At 45.5% G+C, this 26,241-nt stretch overlaps 1 protein-coding gene across 4 annotated transcripts in view; it reads right to left on the bottom strand.

The window, feature by feature from the left end:
* Window positions 1–12,297: 12,297 nt before the first annotated feature.
* LOC123730972 (glucagon receptor) overlaps window positions 12,298–26,241 on the bottom strand; it is a 57,420-nt gene continuing 43,476 nt past the window's right edge. For all 4 annotated transcript variants that reach the window (XM_045709759.1, XM_045709764.1, XM_045709757.1 and 1 more), the window contains 5 exons: window positions 20,067–20,136; window positions 17,534–17,622; window positions 17,039–17,183; window positions 15,483–15,524; window positions 12,298–15,216 (listed from right to left, as the gene is read on the bottom strand). In XM_045709759.1, the coding sequence (XP_045565715.1) occupies window positions 14,797–15,216; window positions 15,483–15,524; window positions 17,039–17,183; window positions 17,534–17,622; window positions 20,067–20,136 (766 nt within the window). In that variant the 3' untranslated portion in view covers window positions 12,298–14,796. The remainder of the gene's footprint in view (window positions 15,217–15,482; window positions 15,525–17,038; window positions 17,184–17,533; window positions 17,623–20,066; window positions 20,137–26,241) is intronic.

A 26,241-nucleotide genomic window follows, 5' to 3' on the forward strand; every position in this document is an offset into this window, starting at 1 on the left:
GTTACACCATCTAGATTGATCTGTTCGTTTATCTTCCCTTTTCTCCTTTGACTTGTTACAACACCAGATAATAGTATAACACATCAGATGTCTCCATTCTGCTGGAACTCTTGTGTGGTGTAATGTTTACTGTTCATTTATGATTGTTTATTTCACTTTTCTTCATTGGTTATTTCACTTGCTTTGGCAATGTAAACATATGTTAAATCTAGGAAGAGAAGAGGTGGAAAAGAGGAGAGGGAGAGGAGGAAAAATGTAATGGAAAAGAGGTGTGAGAAGGGGGATAAGTAGGAGGAGCAATAGGAGGCAGGGATTAGTGTTGCTGTACTCAAACTCCACTTCGTTGTCCATGTTCGGCAGTCACATTTTTAAACTTTCTGTACTTCTGTCAATTGTGTCTCACGCCGTCTACAGATTGAGAGGATCAAGTCTGTACTGACTCTAGTCTGTCCTGAGGAACCGCTGAACTCACTGGCTGCGTCACGTTAGCTCCCCTCTCGTACTGACTCAAGTCTGTCCTGAGGAACCGCTGAACTCACTGGGAGTCTGGCCTTTGTCGTGTTAGCTCCCCATGCTACACATGACTTAACACACTTGAATAATACAACACGGCATGTAGAAACATTTAAACTGTTCATTACTGTTCACAAAACAATGTCCATACAGGCTTGAAACACTACAATGCTAGAAGATAAACCGGTAGCTCCCAGTTTTGTAGGCTAATTTCCTTTGCCAGCTTACAGCACAAGCTAGCATCATTTCATTACCCATAATCGGCCCTCAACCAATCATGCTATTTTGTTAGTTTTTTTTGCGTTGTTCTTAACTTGTTTTGTAAATAATGTAGCTGTTACCGTCTCCTATGACCGAAAAGAGCTTCTAAACATCAGAACTGGGATTGCTCACCTCAAACTGCACGAAGCGTTTTTCTTCAATGAGTCGGACGCGAGGGATACACTGTTGACACCCAACCAGGCACCGATCCCTGTGATTCGCTGGTGAAGGAAACTGAGATTTCGAGCAAAAGATCAGGGTGCCATGTGAGGACCCGGCGACAAGAGGCTAATCTGCCCTTGCCTTCTGTCCTGTTAGCTAACGTTCAATCGCTGGAAAATAAATGGGATGAACTGAAAGCACGTATATCCTACCAACGGGACAATAAAAACTGTCATATTTTATGCTTCGCCGAGTCTTTGGTGAATGACGACATTAAGAACATAGAGCTGGTGGGTTATACACTCTATCAGCAAGACAGAACAGCAGCCTCTGGTAAGACATGGGGCTGGGGCCTATGCATTTATGGAAACAAGAGCTGGTACACGATATCTAAGGAAGTCTCAAAGTTTTGCTCGCCTAAGGTAGTGTACCTTATGATAAGCTGTAGACCACACTATTTACCCAGAGAGTTTTCATTTGTATTTTTCGTAGCTGTCTACAATACCACCACAGAGCGAAGTCGGAACTAAAACCGCACTCAATGAGCTGTATTCCGCCATAAGCAAACAGGAAAACGCTCATCCAGAGGCGGCGCTCCTAGTGGCCGGTGACTTGAATGCAGGGACACTTAAAATCAGTTTTACCGAATTTCTATCAACATCTTAATTAAATGTGCAACCAGAGGAGAAAAAAATTCTAGACCACCTCTACTCCACACACAGACACGCGTACAAAGCTCTCCCTCGCCCTCCATTTGTCAAATCTGACCATAGCTCTATCCTCCTGATTCCTGCTTACAAGCAACATTTTAAGCAGGAGGCACCAGTGACTCGGTCTATAAAAAAAGTGGTCAGATGAAGCAGATGCTAAACAACAGGACTGTTTTGCTATCACAGACTGGAATATGTTCCGGGATTCTTCCGATCGCATTGAGGAGTACACCACATCAGTCACTGACTTTATCAATAAGTACATCGAGGACGTCATCAACTACAGTGACTGTACGTACATACCCCAACCAGAAACCATGGATTACAGACAACATTCGCACTGAGCTAAAGGGTAGATTTGCCACTTTCAAGGAGCGGGACTCTAACCTGAAAGCTTATAAGAAATCCTGCTATGTCTTCGACGAACCATCAAACAGGCAAAGCGTCAATACAGGACTAAGACTGAATCGTACTACACCGGCTCGGACGGTAGTCGAATGTGGCAGGGCTTGCAAACTACGAAGGAAAGCACGCTGAGAGCTGCCCAGTGACACCAGATGAGCTAAATAACTTCTATGCTCACTTTGAGTCAAGGACCACTGAAACATGCATGAGAGCATCAACTGTTCCGGATGACTGTGTGATCACGCTCTCCACAGCCAATGTGAGTAAGACCTTTAATATTCACAAGGCCACTGGGCCAGATGGATTACCAAGACGTGTACTCCGAGCATGCTCTGGCCAACTGGCAAAGGTCTTCACTGAAATATTCAACCTCTCCCTGTCTGAGTCTGTAACACCAACATGTTTCAAGCAGACCACCATAGTCCCTGTGCCCAACACTAAGGTAACATGCCTATATGACTACCGACCCATTGCACTCACTACTGTAGCCATTAAATGCTTTGAAAGGCTGGTCAGGCTCACATCAACACCACTATCCCAGAAACTCCTGGACAAAAGGAACACCTATGTGAGAATGATATTCATTGACTGCAGCTCAGCGTTCAACACCATAGTGCCCTCAACGCTCATCACTAAGCTAAGGACCCTGGGAATAAACAGCTCCGTCTGCAACTGTATCCTGGACTTCCTGACGGGCCGCCCCCAGGTGGTAAGGGTAGGTAACAACACATCCGCCACGCTGATCCTCAACAAGGGGGCCCCTCAGGGGTGCGTGCTCAGTCCCCTCCTGTTCACTCATGACTGCATGGCCAGGCACAACTCCAACACCATCATTAAGTTTGCTGATAACACGAGTGTTCAGCACCGACAACGATGAGATCACCGACAATGATGAGACAGCCTATAGGGAGGAGGTCAGAGACCTGACCGTGTGGTGCAAGGACAACAACCTCTCCCTCAACGTGATCAAGACAAAGGAGATGATAGTGGACTACATGAAAAGGAGGACCGAGCATGCCCCCATTCTCATCGACAGGGCTGTCGTGGAGCAAGTTGAGAGCTTCAAGTTCCTTGGTGTCCACATCAACAACAAACTAACATGGTCCAAGCACACCAAGACAGTCGTGAAGAGGGCACGACAAGACCTATTCCCCCTCAGGAGACTGAAAGATTTAGCATGGGTCCTTAGATCCTCAAAAGATTTTACAGCTGCACCATCGAGAGCATCCTGACGGGTTGCATCACTGCCTGGTATGGCAACTGCTCGGCCTCTGACCGCAAGGCAGTACAGAGGGTAGTGCGTACGGGCCATCACCGGGCCAAGCTTCCTGCCATCCAGGACCTCTATACCAGGCGGTGTCGGAGGAAGGCCCTAAAAACCGTCATACTCCAGCCACCCTAATCATAGACTGTTCTCTCTGCTACTGCACGGTAAGCGGTACCGGAGCGCCAAGTCTAGGTCCAAGAGGCTTCTAAACACCTTCTACCCCTAAGCCATAAGACTCCTGAACAGCTAATCAAATGGCTACCCAGACTAAATGGCTACCCCGCCATACGCTGCTGCTACTCTCTGTTATTGTCTATGCAAAGCCACTTTAACAACCTGCATGTACATAATTATCTCAATTACCTCGACACCGGTGCCCCCTCACATTGACATATTGACTCTGTACCGGTACTCCCTGTAAATAGCCCCGATATTGTTATTTACTGCTGATCTTAAATTATTTGTTTTTCTTATCTCCTTCTTTTACATTTTGTATTTTTTTAGGTATTTTCTTATAACTGCATCGTTGGTTAAGGGCTTGTAAGTAAGCATTTCACTGTAAGGTCTACAGCTGTTGTATTTGGCGCATGTGACAAATACAATTTGATTTGATTTGATTTATTACCTTGTTTGTGATAATATGCGAACCATAATGCAAAATATGCTGATTTCAAAGCTGATTATCACCCAAAACTAATTGGCTAATATGTAGTATAGATTTGGTATCCTTTTCGTATCGAGTATCGTGATGATATCGGTTTTGAAGCCAAAATTCTGGTATCGTAAAAAACAATAGCTTGGCTATGTATGACGTTCCCACTGAGAGTACCACTGAGCCCATTTAATGCAACTATCAACATTTAATGAACTAGTTTCAATGGGGAAATGTCATTCAAGTGATGGACACACACACACACACACACACACACACACACACACACACACACACACACACACACACACACACACACACACACACACACACACAGTCATCAATGAATCCATATTGTTGAGACGATGGCAGCATATGACTCCTTTAATTAAGAATCATTCCCTCTTTACCCACCCACCCACCTCTCTCTCTTTCTCTCTCGCTCTTCCTCCTTTCTCTCTCTCTCTTCTTCCCTCTATCCATTTCTCTGTCTTTTCACCTCTCTCTCTCCCCCTTTCCCCTTTCCTCTACCCCTTCCCCCTCTCTCACCTCCCTTCACCCCCTCTCTCTTTCCCTCTCTCTCTCTTTCCCCTCTCTCTCTCTCTCTTTCCCCCTCTCTTTCCCTCTCTTTCCCTCTCTTTCCCTCTCTTTCTCTCTTTCCCTCTCCCTCTCTCTCTCCCTCTCTCTCTCCCTCTCTCTTTCCCACTCTCTTTCTCTCTCTCTCCCTCTCTCTTTCCCTCTCTCTCTCTCTCTCTCTCTCTCTCTCCCCTCTCTCTTTCCCCCTCTCTTTCCCTCTCTCTTTCCCTCTCTCTCTCCCTCTCTTTCCCTCTCTTTCCCTCTTTCCCTCCCTCTCTTTCCCTCTCTTTCCCTCTCTCTCTCTCTCCCTCTTTCCCTGCCTCTTTCCCTCCCTCTTTCCCTCCCCCTCTCTCTCTCTCTCTCTCTCTCTCTCTCCTCTCTCTCTCTCTCTCCACATTATAGTTTTCATGTACATGTACTAGTCAGTCAGGGAATGGTGAGGATTAAGTGAAGAGGAGGACAGTTGTACACACTCTCACTGCTAACTCAAGGATGTCTATCACTGTTCAGACTGCCACAGGAAACCCACATAGAGAACTGTCAGGTTACTCTCTCCTTCTGAAAAGACACAGGCTGTGTCACAACTGACACCCTATTCCCCATATAATACTTTTGGACAGGGCCCATCTGGTCAAAGGTAGTGCACTATGTAGGGAATAGGGTGCCATTTGGGACTAGGTATGATATGAGGGTCAAAGTGCTACTGTATCAATGGGTAGGAGGACTATAGCTTTGATCTCAGCTGGCGCTAGGCAACCGTAGAACATTTACATTACATTTACATTTAAGTCATTTAGCAGACGCTCTTATCCAGAGCGACTTACAAATTGGTGCATTCACCTTATGATATCCAGTGGAACAACCTCTTTACAATAGTGCATCTAAATCTTTTAAGGGGGGGGGTTAGAAGGATTACTTTATCCTATCCTAGGTATTCCTTAAAGAGGTGGGGTTTCAGGTGTCTCCGGAAGGTGGTGATTGACTCCGCTGTCCTGGCGTCGTGAGGGAGCTTGTTCCACCATTGGGGTGCCAGAGCAGCGAACAGTTTTGACTGGGCTGAGCGGGAACTGTGCTTCCTCAGAGGTAGGGGGCCAGCAGGCCAGAGGTGGATGAACGCAGTGCCCTTGTTTGGGTGTAGGGCCTGATCAGAGCCTGAAGGTATGGAGGTGCCGTTCCCTTCACAGCTCCGTAGGCAATCACCATGGTCTTGTAGCGGATGCGAGCTTCAACTGGAAGCCAGTGGAGAGAGCGGAGGAGCGGGGTGACGTGAGAGAACTTGGGAAGGTTGAACACCAGACGGGCTGCGGCGTTCTGGATGAGTTGTAGGGGTTTAATGGCACAGGCAGGGAGCCCAGCCAACAGCGAGTTGCAGTAATCCAGACGGGAGATGACAAGTGCCTGGATTAGGACCTGCGCCGCTTCCTGTGTGAGGCAGGGTCGTACTCTGCGAATGTTGTAGAGCATGAACCTACAGGATCGGGTCACCGCCTTGATGTTAGTGGAGAACGACAGGGTGTTGTCCAGGATCACGCCAAGGTTCTTAGCACTCTGGGGGGAGGACACAAGGGAGTTGTCAACCGTGATGGCGAGATCATGGAACGGGCAGTCCTTCCCCGGGAGGAAGAGCAGCTCCGTCTTGCCGAGGTTCAGCTTGAGGTGGTGATCCGTCATCCACACTGATATGTCTGACAGACATGCAGAGATGCGATTCGCCGCCTGGTTATCAGAAGGGGGAAAGGAGAAGATTAATTGTGTGTCGTCTGCATAGCAATGATAGGAGAGACCATGTGAGGATATGACAGAGCCAAGTGACTTGGTGTATAGCGAGAATAGGAGAGGGCCTAGAACAGAGCCCTGGGGGACACCAGTGGTGATAGCGCATGGTGCGGAGACAGATTCTCGCCACACCACCTGGTAGAAGCGACCTGTCAGGTAGGACGCAATCCAAGCGTGGGCCGCGCCGGAGATGCCCAACTCAGAGAGGGTGGAGAGGAGGATCTGATGGTTCACAGTATCAAAGGCAGCAGATAGGTCTAGAAGGATGAGAGCAGAGGAGAGAGAGTTAGCTTTAGCAGTGCGGAGAGCCTCCGTGACACAGAGAAAAGCAGTCTCAGTTGAATGCCCAGTCTTGAAACCTGACTGATTAGGATCAAGAAGGTCATTCTGAGAGAGACAGCAGGAGAGCTGGCCAAGGACGGCACGTTCAAGAGTTTTGGAGAGAAAAGAAAGAAGGGATACTGGTCTGTAGTTGTTGACATCGGAGGGATCAAGTGTAGGTTTTTTCAGAAGGGGTGCAACTCTCGCTCTCTTGAAGACGGAAGGGACGTAGCCAGCGGTCAAGGATGAGTTGATGAGCGAGGTGAGGTAGGGGAGAAGGTCTCCGGAAATGGTCTGGAGAAGAGAGGAGGGGATAGGGTCAAGTGGGCAGGTTGTTGGGCGGCCGGCCGTCACAAGACGCGAGATTTCATCTGGAGAGAGAGCGGAGAAAGAGGTCAAAGCACAGGGTAGGGCAGTGTGAGCAGGACCAGCGGTGTCGTTTGACTTAGCAAACGAGAATCGGATATCGTCAACCTTCTTTTCAAAATGGTTGACGAAGTCATCCGCAGAGAGGGAGGAGGGGGGGGGGAGGGGGAGGAGGATTCAGGAGGGAGGAGAAGGTAGCAAAGAGCTTCCTGGGGTTAGAGGCAGATGCTTGGAATTTAGAGTGGTAGAAAGTGGCTTTAGCAGCAGAGATAGAAGAGGAGAATGTAGAGAGGAGGGAGTGAAAGGATGCCAGGTCCGCAGGAGGCGAGTTTTCCTCCATTTCCGCTCGGCTGCCCGGAGCCCTGTTCTGTGAGCTCGTAGTGAGTCGTCGAGCCACGGAGCAGGAGGGAAGGACCGAGCCGGCCTGGAGGATAGGGGACAGAGAAAATCAAAGGATGCAGAAAGGGAGGAGAGGTTAGAGGTAGAACGTTCCCCATGTGGTTCTTAACCACTTCTCCCCCTCTAAATGGGGATGTAGGTTCACACACATACACACACATACACACACACACACACACACACACACACACACACACACACACACACACACACACACACACACACACACACACACACACACACACACACACACAGACTCTCTCTCTCTCTCACACACACACACACACACACACACACACACACACACACACACACACACACACACACACACACACACACACACACACACACACACACACACACACACAGACTCAGACACACACACACACAGACTCAATCAGTCAAACACACACACACACACACACACACACACACACACACACACACACACACACACACACACACACACACAGACACACACACTCACACAGACGCAGGCGCACACACACACACACTTACACACCCATCACACAATGATTAAGTAGGGAGCTGACCTGGAAATGTGGGGTTAACCAAAGTTTTGGTCATCAATTTAAACGCTGACTAAACACTGAAGAAACCCTGTGAACACTGAACACATACAGCTCCAGATGGATGGACTGTGCGTGAGTGTGTGTGTGTGCGTGTCTGTGAACAGGGTACACATGTGGTTTAAGATGAATGGGGTCTTGTTTCAATGTTGAAACAGAGCAGAGTGGCAGAGTCCAGATAAGAGCAGTGGATTAATCAGGCCTTAAAGGCTCAAACAACAACACTCTGGGCTCATTCACTACTGTCTGATTCACAACAGAACACACAGCCATGACGTCATAATGCACAGACAGAACACACAGCAACTACTGCAGCTCAGAATACAGGAGAACAGTGGGGCGGGGTGATGTCACAATGAACAACATCTTGTCTCAAGAGAACAACATCATCACACTGAAGGTCACTGTGGGTGTAAAATAGTTTTTGAAAAAAGACAGTCATTTGAAGATGGAGGGTTTTAAACAAATTTAAGAGGAGAGGATAGAAATCAGGGGGAAAGTATTTTAGGTGCATTTATTTGGGTAGAGAGAAGAGCGGGTGAACTCATTTGAAAATAGAGGACAGAGGGTTAAAACAAATTTTGAGAAGAGAGTACAGAGGGTTAAAACAAATTTTGAGAAGAGAGTACAGAGGGTTAAAACAAATTTTGAGAAGAGAGTACAGAGGGTTAAAACAAATTTTGAGAAGAGAGTACAGAGGGTTAAAACAAATTTTGAGAAGAGAGTACAGAGGGTTAAAACACATTTTGAGAAGAGAGTACAGAGGGTTAAAACAAATTTTGAGAAGAGAGTACAGAGGGTTAAAACAAATTTTGAGAAGAGAGGACAGAGGGTTAAAACAAATTTTGAGAAGAGAGGACAGAGGGGTAAAACTCATTTTGAAAAGAGAGGACAGAGGGCTGAAACTCATTTTGAGAAGAGAGGACAGAGGGCTAAAACTCATTTTGAGAAGAGAGGACAGAGGGCTAAAACTCATTTTGAGAAGAGAGGACAGAGGGCTGAAACTCATTTTGAGAAGAGAGGACAGAGGGCTGAAACTCATTTTGAGAAGAGAGGACAGAGGGCTGAAACTCATTTTGAGAAGAGAGGACAGAGGGCTGAAACTCATTTTGAGAAGAGAGGACAGAGGGCTGAAACTCATTTTGAGAAGAGAGGACAGAGGGCTGAAACTCATTTTGAGAAGAGAGGACAGAGGGGTAAAACTCATTTTGAGAAGAGAGGACAGAGGGGTAAAACTCATTTTGAGAAGAGAGGACAGAGGGCTGAAACTCATTTTGAGAAGAGAGGACAGAGGGCTGAAACTCATTTTGAGAAGAGAGGACAGAGGGCTGAAACTCATTTTGAGAAGAGAGGACAGAGGGCTGAAACTCATTTTGAGAAGAGAGGACAGAGGGCTGAAACTCATTTTGAGAAGAGAGGACAGAGGGCTGAAACTCATTTTGAGAAGAGAGGACAGAGGGCTGAAACTCATTTTGAGAAGAGAGGACAGAAAGTGGGGGGGAAGTAATTTAGGTGCATTTATTTGGGTAGAAAGAGGGTGAATTAATTTGGGTGAGAGAAGAGAGGGGGAACTCATTTGAGAAGAGAGGACAGAGGGATAAAACTATTTTTTTACAATATCTATATTCTACAATATCTATATTCTACATGGGTGGGAAGGGAGAGTGGAGGGTCTGAATGACCAGTGTTACCGTGGTGATAGAACCTGGTCCTGGATTTTAAGAACACTGGTGGCTGTTCTGTTACTGAGTCTGATGGGGCTGTAATGTTCCACCCCCACTGTACACACACACACACACACACACACACACACACACACACACACACACACACACACACACACACACACACACACACACACACAGGACTCTGTGATGGAGACTGTTGTAGTGGTGAGGTGATATAGGACTCTGTGATGGCGACAGCATCAGCGACTTGCTGGCGTGGGAGCACAGCATGTTATCAGTCACATTGTATTGTGTTATCTAGAGAACTGACCATGTTCTACCACATCAAAGAGCCAGGCACAGCCTTGCTTGCACCTCCATCCCTCGGTTTCCACTAGTTACCACAGCCACAAAGTCAAAATTGGCTATATAGTAAAAATGTATGAAAACAAAAATGGGCTATTTGGTCTTAATTTAAGGTCAGGTTAAGACATAAAGTTAGCAGTGTGATTAAGGTTAGGGTTGAGGTAAGGGTTAGGTTTAAAATCTGATTTGAAGAAGAGAAATGGTAGAAATAGGTGGGGTTTATGACTTTGTGGCTGTGGTAACTAGTGACAACCCCAGCCCTCCTGAGGCACATTTCTGTTGTCCGGTCGCAACATTCAAATTGAGTTTGGTTTGATTAGATTACAATCTGACACAGGAGGTTGGTGGCATCTTATTTGGGGAGGATGGGCTCATGGTAATGACTGGAGCAGAATCAGTGGAATGGTATCAAATACATTAAACACATGGTTTCTAGTTGTTTGATGCCATTCCACTGGCTCCGTTCCAGCCATTATTATGAGCCGTCCTCCCTTCAGCAGCCTCCACTGGAATCCCAGTAGGATGTTCGATCCTTTTTGTTTTCCCCAGAAAAGTGCAAAGTAATGCGACATTTCCGTTTGTCATGGTTAATAAACGGACTGTGTCTCCTTTGGTTAATTGAGATCTTGTTTCCAAGCTTCCTGTGTGTACAGAAAAACAGTCTTTTTGTTCAGGGTTATTCCCCTCTCTTATTGGTGACAGTCATTTAGTCAGCTTTATTTAGCATCATGTCCTTCATGTACACTGTTATTGTTTGAGTGCTAATTCATTTGTGAGTAAAACATCTATTCATTGATTTGAGAAAATACATTCTTTGTTTGTAGACTAAATCTTTGATCGACCACTTTCATCATTTAGAAGTGGTATGCTGCTTGTGTTTCCAACTGGATCCCTCCGCTTTTAAGTGACTGGGTTCATGTAATGCTAGAACTCTGACGTCTAGAATCAGACCGTAGTGTGTAGACATTATTAATGAGGGTTTATTTCAGACAGGTGTACATTAGTCTCTGGGACTGGTGATGCCTGGCTTACTACCTGGCTAGATCCGTCAGAGACAAACAGGGCCTCTCGCATCTAAAGACACCTGATATGGAGTCAGACTGAAGTGCTATTAGGTTAGAATTCTGTCATTCCTCTGAAGTTTGGAGAGGATTTTGGGTCCATAACGACACTGTCTGTCACTGTTCTAAGGTGTCGCCAGTGAGATTGTCAGCGCGCGTCACAACGTGCTCTTTGGAAATGCCACGTTTTTTTCTTTCTTCTCTTTTATCTTCTTTCCTTCTTTCTTCTTTCCAGGAAAATATTGACGTTGACAAATGACATTCATGGTCTGTCTTGTCTCTTGATTTCTCCTCAGCAGTACCGCGGTAATAGAGGCGGCTAGCTGCCAACAGCTAGAAAGGACAGACTGCTGAACAACATGTTAATGATGATAATACGTGATAAACTGATCAGAAGGTCAGAGGGTTCGGGATAAAGCAGTACTGTATGTTCCCAGAGTGCACAGATGTTAATTCAAGTCATTTCACTGAACCAGTGTGTGCCCAGTGGGCTTGGACAATAAAGTCCTGCTCGTCTTCCTCTTCAGGCGAAGTAAACCGCGGACACATAGAAAGAACAAAGCAGGTTTTCATTCCACCACATTGAGACCATTATAATAGCATTGTGATGAGGACCTCGGAGGAAATAATCAATCAATCATTGGTGAATACTTGGTGAAATAATTGTGTAGAATGATACGTACGTGTACATGCAAACAACTGATTGGTGTTCAAGCCTTTGTTTAATTAAACCACCTGATGACAGAAGTTGTGTCCCAAATGGAACCCTCTTCACTATAGCCCATAGGGCCCTGGTCTAAAGTAGTGCACTATATAGGGAATAGGCTCTGTGCCAAAAATAGTGCACTATATAGGGAATAGGGCTCGGTGTCAAAAGTAGTGCACTATATAGGGAATAGGGCTCTGTGCCAAAAGTAGTGCACTATATAGGGAATAGGGCTCTGTGCCAAAAGTAGTGCACTATATAGGGAATAGGGCTTGGTGTCAAAAGTAGTGCACTATATAGGGAATATGGTTCTAGTCAAAAATAGTGCACTATATAGGGAATAGGGCTCGGTGTCAAAAGTACTGCACTATATAGGGAATATGGTTCTAGTCAAAAATAGTGTACTATATAGGGAATAGGGCTCTGTGTCAAAAGTAGTGCACTATATAGGGAATAAGGTGACCTTTGGGATGCTGCAAGAAAGAGAACAGTCTTGATGGTCAGTTGGTCATCTTCTCTTTTAATCAGTAGAATCTTTCGAATCATGTTGTTGACTTCTAACGGAACACAGAACAACATACTTCATTCCTGTTCTTCTCTGATTTACAACTTGGTATGTACATTCTACACATGATGGAGATATCACGTCATGAGTAGGCTAGAGACAGGAGATTACCCTGCCCATGGGACCTATCCAGGGCCCGTATTCACAATACGTCTAAGAATAGGAGCAGGAGTGTTGATCTAGAATCAGGTTTGCCTTTCAGAACATAACACATAAGATTACATGGACGACCTGATTGTAGATCAGCATTCATACTCTGAAATTAAACCTTTATTTAACTAGGCAAGTCAGTTAAGAACAAATTCTTATTTACAATGAAGGCCTACCCCAGGCCAAACTGGGACGACGCTGAGCCAATTGTGTGCCGCCCTATGGGACTCCCAATCACAGCCAGTTGTGATACAGCCTGGATTCGAACCAGAGTGTCTGTAGTGATGCGTCTGGCACTGAGATACAGTGCCTTAGACCACTGCGCCACTCAGGAGATGCTTTGTGAATACAGGCCCTACTCATGATGACGACGCTCTAGACCTCACGCACTGTACGTGGGTTCAGCGAGGACAGATCAGCCTATTGGGTATTAGCCTTTTGCATCATCAAGCTCTGATTAGTCTGAGAAACGCTGGGATAGATCACAAGCATAGGAGTTTCTCCCGGACCTACGATCTAGAGGTTTTCCTGCACGGTGAGGTCACAGAATAAAACATCCACAAAAACAGAAAACCTTGTATCTTCACCATCTATATGTACAGACATTGTAATGTCTCCATTAGTCCATAGCGCTAGTCCACAACGATACAGACATTCTGACAGAATATGTCGGGTCAACGAAAAGAGGAAGAGGGCAAAGGGGGGAGGGGTGTACCCCATCCCTTATAGTCCCCCTGGAGGTAAGAGCTGGTATGATGCATCCTTATGTCTGATTGGTGGTCGGTAGGTTGGCTGTCCTTATAGAACCTGAATAACTTACATTTTATACAGTCTGTCTGTGAGTCTGTCTGTTACTCTGTCTGTCTGTTACTCTGTCTGTCCACTCAAATGGGGCCAACAGTTCATGGTGAAACTCAATATTCCCTCCCAAAAAAATTGCACCCAAACAAACTACCCATAATCCTCTCAGAGAGACGGTGAGAGGTCCAGTCCTCCACAGTCCCATAATCCTCGGGGGTTCCAGAAATGTCTGTCAGAATGCCAGACAGACCTGGCAACAATCTGGAATGTCCCGTTGTTCCACAGCTGAGTCTGTTCTCTGGGGTGTTCTGATCTAGTCCTGTCCTGGCCTGAGAGGGCAGAGATAGAACGCTCTGGGAGGAACGTGTGTGTGTGTGTGTGTGTGTGTGTGTGTGTGTGTGTGTGTGTGCGTGTGTGTAAATCTGTGTAAATGTCACTTATTTTGACACGGATTAGATCTATAATATAAATGGTTTAGTTATGCAAGATGTTATCAACAAGATGTCTCCATGGGTGATTTGGTAGGAACATGCTGAACTAAACTAAACTGTGCTGGCCAACAGTGAAGTACGGTGGCTGCTGAGGGTCATACTGTACCACAGCGCTGAGCTTTCAAATGGCACTCTATGCACTATGGTCAAAAGTAGTGCACTATATAGGGAATAGGGTTCCGGTCTAAAGTAGTGCACTATATAGGGAATAGGGCTCTGGTCTAAAGTAGTGTACTACAATAGGGTTCTGGTATAAAGTAGTGCACTGTATAGGGAATAGGGTTCTGGTCCAAAGTAGTAAACTATATAGGGAATAGGGTTCTGGTCTAAAGTAGTGCACTAGATAGGGAATAGGGCTCCATTTGGGCCACATCCACAAAGACATAGAGGATAAGTGAAGCTCTCAGTAGCAGTAGAGAACAAGAACACATGATTTTGAAAATGGTGGGTAATTACCTCCAGCCAATGTGAAGCTACACCAATCCTATGTTTTAAATGATTGACGGGGGTGCTAGTGCACACTTCTAGAAAAGGGAGGAGAATCGGAGCATAGCCAGGGAGTTGTTGAGCGAGGGTAGCGTTTGGTTAGCGGTCGTACACATGGACACAGCTAGCAGGCCTGCTAGTTTTCCTTTAGCAGTAGTCCTCGTCAACTGTAATGTTCGTGGTCAACGAAGAGATTTCCTTGAGGTCCTGAACACAGTGGGGAATGTGGTCAATCCCGTGTGGTCAGAATATGGTCACAGAAAAACCAACATGAAAATGGTTCATATTTTCAGACCATCAAGTCTTCTGGACCTGCAGTCAACCAATCACTCAATCTACCAATCAATCAATCAACCAATCAATCAATCCATAGGATCTGGACCTGCAGTGCATTAACGGTCCCCTCCAGTAGGTGTGTTGTCTCTTTCTACACCCGAACACTTTAGCAATCTATCAATCAACCAATCAATCAATCCATAGGCCGGGGATGGTCTTCCCCCGTTGGTCAGAAGTTGCTTTCTGCGCCCTCCTCTGGGCGTGCATAACTCTGTGCCCTCTCCTCCAGACAAATGTTCTCCATCAGAGTGCTGCAGTTGTTAGTGCCACCGTGTGGTGTGGAGGGACACTGCAGGGAGGATTGAGTCTTTGCTTTATCCGTCCTGTTGTGGCTGGACCCCACCAATCTACTGCTCTCATTGGGGGTGATGGAGGTTGAGGCAGGGTTAGGATCTGGGTCGTAGTCGGGGTTGGGGGTTAACTGTGAGTCTTTAGGGTTGCTGCCGTTGTCTTGGACACCGGCCATGTTGCCGGTGACGATGCTACCGCTCTTGACGTGCGGCGAGTGGCTGTATGTATGACGGTACTCTTCCTCGATGTCTTTACCCAGCTTCCACCTCTTCCACTTTTTCAACATCTCAGACTGGACCTGGAGAGAGAGAGAGAGAGAGAGAGAGAGAGAGAGAGAGAGAGAGAGAGAGAGAGAGAGAGAGAGAGAGAGAGAGAGAGAGAGAGAGAGAGAGAGAGAGAGAGAGAGAGAGAGAGAGAGAGAGGGAGAGAGAGAGAGAGAGAGAGAGAGAGAGGAGCAGATGAAGACAGATAATGATAAGATTCTATAAGAGGGGGGAGACAAGAGCGAGAGGGGGAGGGGGAGAGGGAGAGAGGAGTGAGAGGGAAAAGGGGATTCAGACTCACCTCTTTGTTGACGAAACAATACAAGATGGCCACCAGTAGGCCCTGTAGAGAGGGAGAGGTTAAGAACACCTTATCAGACAAATACATGACAAAGTACAGAACAGTAATAGCAGTGGTAGAAAAAGTATCCAATTGTCATACTTGAGTAAAAGTAAAGATTACTTAATGGAAAATGACTCAAGTAAAAGTGAAAGTCACCCAGTAAAATCCTACTTGAGTAAAAGTAAAAAAGTATTTGGTTTCAAATACAGTTAAGTATCAAAAGAAAATGTAATTGCTAAAATATACTTACGTATCAAAAGTAAAAGTATAAATCATTTCAAATTCCTTATATTTAGCAAACCAGACGGCACCATTTTCTTATTTTTTTAATTTACGAATAGCCAGGGTCACATTCAGACATAATTTATAAACAAATCATTTGTGTTTAGTGAGTCCACCAGATCAGAGGCAGTAGATGACCAGGGATGTTCTCTTGACAAGTGCGTGAATTGGACCATTTTCCTGTCAGAATGTAATGAGTACTTTTGGGTGCTAGGGGAAATGTATGGAGTAAAAGTAAAAGTTGTCAAAAATATGAATAGTAAAGTAAAGATACCAAAAAAACTACTTAAGTAGTACTTTAAAGTATTTTTACTTTAGTACTTTACACCAGTGATTAATAGACAGGAACAAGATAAGATGTTACATGAAATCCTAAATAAATAAAATGTAAAAATATATAGGAAAGACACCAAGAGACAACAAAAATAATATTTACTCACTATTCATATGTACATGTTCATATTCACATTACAGTCTTATTACTGCACTATTTCACCTCTATGACAGCGTTACACCTTATCACCATGGTAATACAACATAACACCACATCACAGTCTTATTACTGCCCTATTTGACCTCTATGACAGCGTTACACCTTATCACCATGGTAATACAACATAACACCACATCACAGTCTTATTACTGCCCTATTTCACCTCTATGACAGCATTACACCTTATCACCATGGTAATACAACATAACACCACATCACAGTCTTATTACTGCCCTATTTCACCTCTATGACAACATTACACCTTATCACCATGGTAATACAACATAACACCACATCACAGTCTTATTACTGCCCTATTTCACCTCTATGGCAGCGTTACACCTTATCACCATGGTAATACAACATAACACCACATCACAGTCTTATTACTGCCCTATTTCACCTATATGACAGCATTACACCTTATCACCATGGTAATGCAACATAACACCACATCACAGTCTTATTACTGCCCTATTTCACCTCTATGACAGCATTACACCTTATCACCATGGTAATACAACATAACACCACATCACAGTCTTATTACTGCCCTATTTCACCTCTATGACAGCATTACACCGTATCACCATGGTGACACAACATAACACCACATCACAGTCTTAATAATGTCCTGTGGGCCCTGGCCAAATATAGTGCACTATATAGGGAAGAGGGTGCCATTTGGAACACATCCATGATGCCCATACAGGAAGTGATGTAAGTTTGATCTCCTGACCTGGAAGGAGTTGAAGAGGAGGTCGTAGAAGAGGCGGATGAGACGCATCTTGGAACCTTTGGGGACGGACTCATCGATGACTAAGGTGAAGAGGATGGCGTGAATACCCAGCAGAGGGATGAGGGTCAGAGTGGATTTAGCCAGCCTGAGAGAGCAAGAGAGACAGAGAGAGAAGGGTATGAGGGAGAGAGAGAAGGGGGGAGAGAGTATGAGGGAGAGAGAGAAGGGGGAGAAGGTGAGAGAGAGGGAGAGAGAAAGAGAAAAGGGAGGAGGGCGACAGAATGAAAAGGGGGAGGAGAAGGAGAGAGATGGAGAGGGCGAGAGATAGAGAGTTATCAAATTGAAAGAAGGAGGCAGAAGGTGCGAGAGGAAAAGTTGGGGTCATAAAAGGAGACCAACCACACAATAGACACACAACTTTATAACCTGTTAATATATCAAGCACATGACTTTAGAAGGGAACATGGGATGGAGAGATTTGTAGTCCTCAACCACCTGAACTTGTAATCTGTGTATCTCATCTGATGGGCCTTGAGCTTCAACATCAGGATCTTTATAATCCGGATGAAGATAAAGAAATTCATCTGAGAAAGAGAACGAGAAAAAGACAAAAGGAGAAAGAAATTAAGCCCACCCTAAATATTAGCATAGCCAATTGCTTCTCTATAGTCTGTCTGTCTGTCTGTCTGTCTGTCTGTCTGTCTGTCTGTCTGTCTGTCTGTCTGTCTGTCTGTCTGTCTGTCTGTCTGTCTGTCTGTCTGTCTGTCTGTCTGTCTGTCTGTCTGTCTGTCTGTCTGTCTGTCTGTCTGTCTGTCTGTCTGTCTGTCTGTGTGTGTGTGTGTGTGTGTGTATGTTATAGGTAGGGTCTCCCAGAACTATAACTTCTTCTACTAACATACATGGTCACTGTAAAAATGATTCAGGCGCTAAGTAAATATTACCCCTCGACATCTATGATTTTAACATGAAAATGCAGGTTTCTGGTTTTACGTCAATATTTGACTACCTTAAAACTTCATTTTAATGTGTTCAAAAACATGACATTGAAAATGTATATTCAATGTAATATACTGGGTCTAATTTAGTCAATTTTCACTCTAAACATAATAATTGTTTTTGCAACAACTTGCCAAGTGGCTCTGTTTTTAGAGGATTGTGGGTAATTCAGCATTTCTAGACTTCATGATACTTTTTTTTACATTATAATTACTCAGTTAGTTGTGCTATGAGGTGTAATGGTTCCTTCATGTTGGAGGATAATTACTCAGTTAGTTGTACTATGAGGTGTAATGGTTCCTTCATGTTGGAGGATAATTACTCAGTTGTACTATGAGGTGTAATGGTTCCTTCATGTTGGAGGATAATTACTCAGTTAGTTGTACTATGAGGTGTAATGGTTCCTTTATGTTGGAGGATAATTACTCAGTTAGTTGTACTATGAGGTGTAATGGTTCCTTCATGTTGGAGGATAATTACTCAGTTAGTTGTACTATGAGGTGTAATGGTTCCTTCATGTTGGAGGATAATTACTCAGTTAGTTGTGCTATGAGGTGCAATGGTTCCTTCATGTTGGAGGATAATTACTCAGTTAGTTGTACTATGAGGTGTAATGGTTCCTTCATGTTGGAGGATAATTACTCAGTTAGTTTTACTATGAGGTGTAATGGTTCCTTCATGTTGGAGGATAATTACTCAGTTAGTTGTACTATGAGGTGTAATGGTTCCTTCATGTTGGAGGATAATTACTCAGTTGTACTATGAGGTGTAATGGTTCCTTCATGTTGGAGGATAATTACTCAGTTGTGCTATGAGGTGTAACGGTTCCTTCATGTTGGAGGGTAATTACTCAGTTGTGCTATGAGGTGTAACGGTTCCTTCATGTTGGAGGGTAATTACTCAGTTGTGCTATGAGGTGTAACGGTTCCTTCATGTTGGAGGATAATTACTCAGTTAGTTGTGCTATGAGGTGTAACGGTTCCTTCATGTTGGAGGGTAATTACTCAGTTGTGCTATGAGGTGTAATGGTTCCTTCATGTTGGAGGATAATTACTCAGTTAGTTGTGCTATGAGGTGTAACGGTTCCTTCATGTTGGAGGGTAATTACTCAGTTGTGCTATGAGGTGTAATGTTTCCTTCATGCAGGAGGAACAAGCAGCATCTTACAGTGCTTGCAGTCCTACCTCCACTGACTGCTAGTGGAATGAGCGATGCGTTTAGCAATACCTGCTGAAGTGGGTTAAAATAGCAAATAATTGAAGATGTAAAATAACCGTTTTAAACATTAAGACTTGATCACTGAATGTACGTAATCAAAAAGTATATCTAATAAATAGTAACAATTTTGGAATTTAATAAATCAAATTAAGATTTATGATTTATGCAATATTATAGTTACTGGACATAATATATCAGTGTTTGTGCATCATAATTCCTCATGTTGAAATACTCTAGAAGCTGATGCAGATAGTTAAGTCACTTTAATACGTCAGAATACCTCATGTTGAAATACTCTAGAGATCAATGGATAGAGTGGAAGAGAGTGAGAGAGAGTGAGAGAGAGGGGGAAGAGAGGGGGGAAAGAGAGAGAGCGAGAGAGAAAAAGAGAGAGAGAGATGGGGAAGAGAGAGAGAGAGAGAGCAAGAGAGAGAGAGAAAGAGAGAGAGGGGGAGAGGGGGGAAGAGAGAGAGGGGAAAGAGAGAGGGGAGAGAGAGAGAGAGGGGGAGAGAGAGAGAGAGAGGGAGGGGGGAAGAGAGGGGGAAAGAGAGAGAGAGATGGGGAAGAGAGAGAGAGAGCAAGAGAGAGAGAGAAAGAGAGAGAGGGGGGGAGAGGGGGGAAGAGAGAGAGGGGGAAAGATAGAGGGGAGAGAGAGAGAGGGAGAGAGAGAGAGAGAGAGAGAGAGAGAGAGAGAGAGAGAGAGCGAGAGAGAGCGAGAGAGAGAGAGAGAGAGAGAGAGAGAGAGAGAGAGAGAGAGAGAGAGAGAGAGAGAGAGAGAGAGAGAGAGAGAGAAAGAAAAGAAGAGTAAACTCACCAGGTAAGCTAACAGGATGGGAGAGCGTATAATCCACCAGTAACCCATGTTGATGTTCCTCTCCCAGCACCTAAACAACATCATCATCATCAACATCACCACCATCATCACCACCACCATCATCATCATCACCACCATCATCATCATCACCATCACCACCATCATCAGCATCATCAACATCACCACCATCACCATCATCATCACCACCACCACCATCATCACCACCATCATCACCATCATCATCATCATTATCGGCATCAACGTTCCCACGTTCGCAGGAGACTGCATCCACGGTAAAGGCTCCATATGTCGGCTCAATCGGAAATGACCTTTAAATGTCGAGAGCTCTATGATGTGGATCCAGATCTGATCTGATTATATCCCAGCCTAAATAAATCTACATACTCCGCATATGTAATGTTTTCCAAGTAGTGAGCTACAGAGAATGTGGTCTAACTCTAAGGAGAGAGGGAACAGTCTAAGGAGAGAGAGGGAACAGCCTAAGGAGAGAGAGGGAACCGTCTAAGGAGAGAGAGGGAACAGTCTAAGGAGGGAGAGTGAACAGTCTAAGGAGAGAGAGGGAACAGCCTAAGGAGAGAGAGGGAACAGTCTAAGGAGAGAGAGGGAACAGCCTAAGGAGAGAGAGGGAACCGTCTAAGGAGAGAGAGGGAACAGTCCAAGGAGGGAGAGTGAACAGTCTAAGGAGAGAGTGGGAACAGTCTAAGGAGAGAGAAGAGGAACAGTCTAAGGAGAGAGAGGGAACAGTCTAAGGAGAGAGAGAGGGAACAGTCTAAGGAGAGAGAGGGAACAGTCTAAGGAGATAGAGGGAACAGTCTAAGGAGATAGAGAGAGGGAACAGTCTAAGGAGACAGAGAGGGAACAGTCTAAGGAGACAGAGAGGGAACAGTCTAAGGAGAGAGGGGGAACAGTCTAAGGAGAGAGGGGGAACAGTCTAAGGAGAGAGAGGGAACAGTCTAAGGAGAGAGAGGGGGAACAGTCTAATGAGAGAGAAGGGGAACAGTTGAAGGAGAGAGAGGGAACAGTCTAAGGAGAGAGAAGAGGAACAGTCTAAGGAGAGAGAGGGAACAGTCTAAGGAGAGAGAGAGGGAACAGTCTAAGGAGAGAGAGGGAACAATCTAAGGAGAGAGAGAGGGAACAGTCTAAGGAGAGAGAGAGGGAACAGTCTAAGGAGAGAGAGGGAACAGTCTAAGCAGAGAGAGAGGGAACAGTCTAAGGAGAGGGAATAGTCTAAGGAGAGAGAGAGGGAACAGTCTAAGGAGAGAGAGGGAACAGTCGAAGGAGAGAGAAGGGGAACAGTTGAAGGAGAGAGAGGGAACAGTTGAAGGAGAGGGAACAGTCTAAGCAGAGAGATAGAACAGTTGAACGAGAGAGAGGGAACAGTCTAAGGAGAGAGAGGGAACAGTTGAAGAAGAGAGGGAACAGTTGAAGGAGAGAGTGGGAACAGTTGAAGGAGAGAGTGGGAACAGTTGAAGGAGAGAGGGAACAGTTGAAGGAGAGAGAGGGAACAATCTAAGGAGAGAGAAAGGGAACAGTCTAAGCAGAGAGAGAGGGAACAGTCTAAGGAGAGGGAATAGTCTAAGGAGAGAGAGAGGGAACAGTCTAAGGAGAGAGAGGGAACAGTCGAAGGAGAGAGAAGGGGAACAGTTGAAGGAGAGAGAGGGAACAGTTGAAGGAGAGGGAACAGTCTAAGCAGAGAGATAGAACAGTTGAACGAGAGAGAGGGAACAGTCTAAGGAGAGAGAGGGAACAGTTGAAGAAGAGAGGGAACAGTTGAAGGAGAGAGTGGGAACAGTTGAAGGAGAGAGTGGGAACAGTTGAAGGAGAGAGGGAACAGTTGAAGGAGAGAGAGGGAACAATCTAAGGAGAGAGAGAGGGAACAGTTAAAGGAGAGAGAGGGAACAGTTGAAGGAGAGAGAGAACAGTCTAAGGAGAGAGAGGGGGAACAGTCTAAGGAGAGAGAGGGAACAGTTGAAGGAGAGAGAGAGAGGGAACAGTCTAAGGAGAGAGAGAGGGAACAGTTGAAGGAGAGAGAGAAAACAGTCTAAGGAGAGAGAGGGGGAACAGTCTAAGGAGAGAGAGGGAAGAGTTGAAGGAGAGAGAGGGAACAATCTAAGGAGAGAGAGTGGGAACAGTTGAAGGATAGAGAGGGAACAGTTGAAGGAGAGAGAGGGAACAGTCTAAGGAGAGAGAGAGGGAACAGTTGAAGGAGAGAGAGGGAACAGTTGAAGGAGAGAGAGGGAACAGTCTAAGGAGAGAGAGGGAACAGTTGAGGGAGAGAGAGGGAACAATCTAAGGAGAGAGAGGGGGAACAGTTGAAGGATAGAGAGGGAACAGTTGAAGGAGAGGGAACAGTCTAAGCAGAGAGATAGAACAGTTGAACGAGAGAGAGGGAACAGTCTAAGGAGAGAGAGGGAACAGTTGAAGAAGAGAGGGAACAGTTGAAGGAGAGAGTGGGAACAGTTGAAGGAGAGAGTGGGAACAGTTGAAGGAGAGAGGGAACAGTTGAAGGAGAGAGAGGGAACAATCTAAGGAGAGAGAAAGGGAACAGTCTAAGCAGAGAGAGAGGGAACAGTCTAAGGAGAGGGAACAGTCTAAGGAGAGAGAGAGGAACAGTCTAAGGAGAGAGAGGGAACAGTCGAAGGAGAGAGAAGGGGAACAGTTGAAGGAGAGAGAGGGAACAGTTGAAGGAGAGGGAACAGTCTAAGCAGAGAGATAGAACAGTTGAACGAGAGAGAGGGAACAGTCTAAGGAGAGAGAGGGAACAGTTGAAGAAGAGAGGGAACAGTTGAAGGAGAGAGTGGGAACAGTCGAAGGAGAGAGTGGGAACAGTTGAAGGAGAGAGAGGAACAGTTGAAGGAGAGAGAGGAACAGTCTAAGGAGAGAGAGGGAACAGTTAAAGGAGAGAGAGGGAACAGTTGAAGGAGAGAGAGAACAGTCTAAGGAGAGAGAGGGGGAACAGTCTAAGGAGAGAGAGGGAACAGTTGAAGGAGAGAGAGAGAGGGAACAGTCTAAGGAGAGAGAGAGGGAACAGTTGAAGGAGAGAGAGAAAACAGTCTAAGGAGAGAGAGGGGGAACAGTCTAAGGAGAGAGAGGGAAGAGTTGAAGGAGAGAGAGGGAACAATCTAAGGAGAGAGAGTGGGAACAGTTGAAGGATAGAGAGGGAACAGTTGAAGGAGAGAGAGGGAACAGTCTAAGGAGAGAGAGAGGGAACAGTTGAAGGAGAGAGATGGAAGAGTCTAAAGAGAGAGCGGGAACAGTTGAAGGAGAGAGAGGGAACAGTTGAAGGAGAGAGAGGGAACAGTCTAAGGAGAGAGAGGGAACAGCCTAAGGAGAGAGAGGGAACAGTTGAGGGAGAGAGAGGGAACAATCTAAGGAGAGAGAGGGGGAACAGTTGAAGGATAGAGAGGGAACAGTTGAAGGAGAGAGAGGGAACAGTCTAAGGAGAGAGAGGGAACAGTTGAAGGAGAGAGAGGGAACAGTTGAAGGAGAGAGAGGGAACAGTTGAAGGAGAGAGAGGGAACAGTTGAAGGAGAGAGAGTGAACAGTTGAAGGAGAGAGAGGGAACAGTTGAAGGAGAGAGAGGGAACAGTCTAAGGAGAGAGAGAGGGAACAGTTGAAGGAGAGAGATGGAAGAGTCTAAAGAGAGAGCGGGAACAGTTGAAGGAGAGAGAGGGAACAGTTGAAGGAGAGAGAGGAACAGTCTAAGGAGAGAGAGGGAACAGCCTAAGGAGAGAGAGGGAACAGTTGAGGGAGAGAGAGGGAACAGTCTAAGGAGAGAGAGGGAACAGTCTAAGGAGAGAGAGGGAACAGTCTAAGGAGAGAGAGAGAACAGTCTAAGGAGAGAGAGAGGGAACAGTCTAAGGAGAGAGAGGGAACAGTTGAAGGAGAGAGAGGGAACAGTCTAAGGAGAGAGAGGGAACAGTCTAAGGAGATAGAGGGAACAGTATAAGGAGAGAGAGGGAACAGTCTAAGGAGAGAGAGGGAACAGTCTAAGGAGATAGAGGGAACAGTGTAAGGAGAGAGTGGGAACAGTCTAAGGAGAGAGAGGGAACAGTCTAAGGAGAAAGAGGGAACAGTCTCAACGAGAGAGCTAGTGCCTATAAACATATTTTTGTATTTTAAGGAGACCTACCAGAAGACTTGGGAACAGTTCCGAAGGAGAGGGAACAGTATACTAAGCAAAGAGATAGATTACAGTTGAACGAGAGAGAGGCAGAACATTCTACAGGAGGAGAGATGGAACAGTTGAAGAAGAGAGGCTGAACAGTTGCAAGGAGAGAGTGGGAACAGTTGAAGGAGAGAGAGGGAACAGTTGAAGGAGAGAGATGGAACAGTCTGAAGAGAGAGAGGGAACAGTCTAAGGAGAGAGAGGGAACAGTTGAAGGAGAGAGAGGGAACAGTCTAAGGAGAGAGAGGGAACAGCCTAAGGAGAGAGAGGGAACAGTTGAGGGAGAGAGAGGGAACAATCTAAGGAGAGAGAGGGGGAACAGTTGAAGGATAGAGAGGGAACAGTTGAAGGAGAGGGAACAGTCTAAGCAGAGAGATAGAACAGTTGAACGAGAGAGAGGGAACAGTCTAAGGAGAGAGAGGGAACAGTTGAAGAAGAGAGGGAACAGTTGAAGGAGAGAGTGGGAACAGTTGAAGGAGAGAGTGGGAACAGTTGAAGGAGAGAGGGAACAGTTGAAGGAGAGAGAGGGAACAATCTAAGGAGAGAGAAAGGGAACAGTCTAAGCAGAGAGAGAGGGAACAGTCTAAGGAGAGGGAATAGTCTAAGGAGAGAGAGAGGGAACAGTCTAAGGAGAGAGAGGGAACAGTCGAAGGAGAGAGAGGGGGAACAGTTGAAGGAGAGAGAGGGAACAGTTGAAGGAGAGGGAACAGTCTAAGCAGAGAGATAGAACAGTTGAACGAGAGAGAGGGAACAGTCTAAGGAGAGAGAGGGAACAGTTGAAGAAGAGAGGGAACAGTTGAAGGAGAGAGTGGGAACAGTTGAAGGAGAGAGTGGGAACAGTTGAAGGAGAGAGAGGGAACAGTTGAAGGAGAGAGAGGGAACAATCTAAGGAGAGAGAGAGGGAACAGTTAAAGGAGAGAGAGGGAACAGTTGAAGGAGAGAGAGAACAGTCTAAGGAGAGAGAGGGGGAACAGTCTAAGGAGAGAGAGGGAACAGTTGAAGGAGAGAGAGAGAGGGAACAGTCTAAGGAGAGAGAGGGGAACAGTTGAAGGAGAGAGAGAAAACAGTCTAAGGAGAGAGAGGGGAACAGTCTAAGGAGAGAGAGGGAAGAGTTGAAGGAGAGAGAGGGAACAATCTAAGGAGAGAGAGTGGGAACAGTTGAAGGATAGAGAGGGAACAGTTGAAGGAGAGAGAGGGAACAGTCTAAGGAGAGAGAGAGGGAACAGTTGAAGGAGAGAGATGGAAGAGTCTAAAGAGAGAGCGGGAACAGTTGAAGGAGAGAGAGGGAACAGTTGAAGGAGAGAGAGGGAACAGTCTAAGGAGAGAGAGGGAACAGCCTAAGGAGAGAGAGGGAACAGTTGAGGGAGAGAGAGGGAACAATCTAAGGAGAGAGAGGGGGAACAGTTGAAGGATAGAGAGGGAACAGTTGAAGGAGAGAGAGGGAACAGTCTAAGGAGAGAGAGGGAACAGTTGAAGGAGAGAGAGGGAACAGTCTAAGGAGAGAGAGGGAACAGTCTAAGGAGATAGAGGGAACAGTATAAGGAGAGAGAGGGAACAGTCTAAGGAGAGAGAGGGAACAGTCTAAGGAGATAGAGGGAACAGTGTAAGGAGAGAGTGGGAACAGTCTAAGGAGAGAGAGGGAACAGTCTAAGGAGAAAGAGGGAACAGTCTCAACTCATAATGGGTTTTAATCAACATTAGTGTATCTAGCCTCATAAAACATATAAATATGAAATATATATATTTTTGTATTTTAAAGAGACCTCTTAAAACTCTTAGTCACAGATTTTAACTGATCATATTTGGGCAATTCCACAGTAACCGAATGACACTGAGATTCAGATTTTTCATTTTAAAATGTATACTAAACAAAAAGCATTGATTTCATAGTTTAACAAACCATACAACTCTATGCACAAGGACTACTTTTAACAATTTACACAGAACATTTTACAAAAATAAATTTACAGGAGGAACTGTGCAGAT

The sequence above is a fragment of the Salmo salar genome, chromosome ssa02, assembly GCF_905237065.1.
Source record: "Salmo salar chromosome ssa02, Ssal_v3.1, whole genome shotgun sequence".
Lineage (NCBI taxonomy): Eukaryota > Metazoa > Chordata > Actinopteri > Salmoniformes > Salmonidae > Salmo > Salmo salar.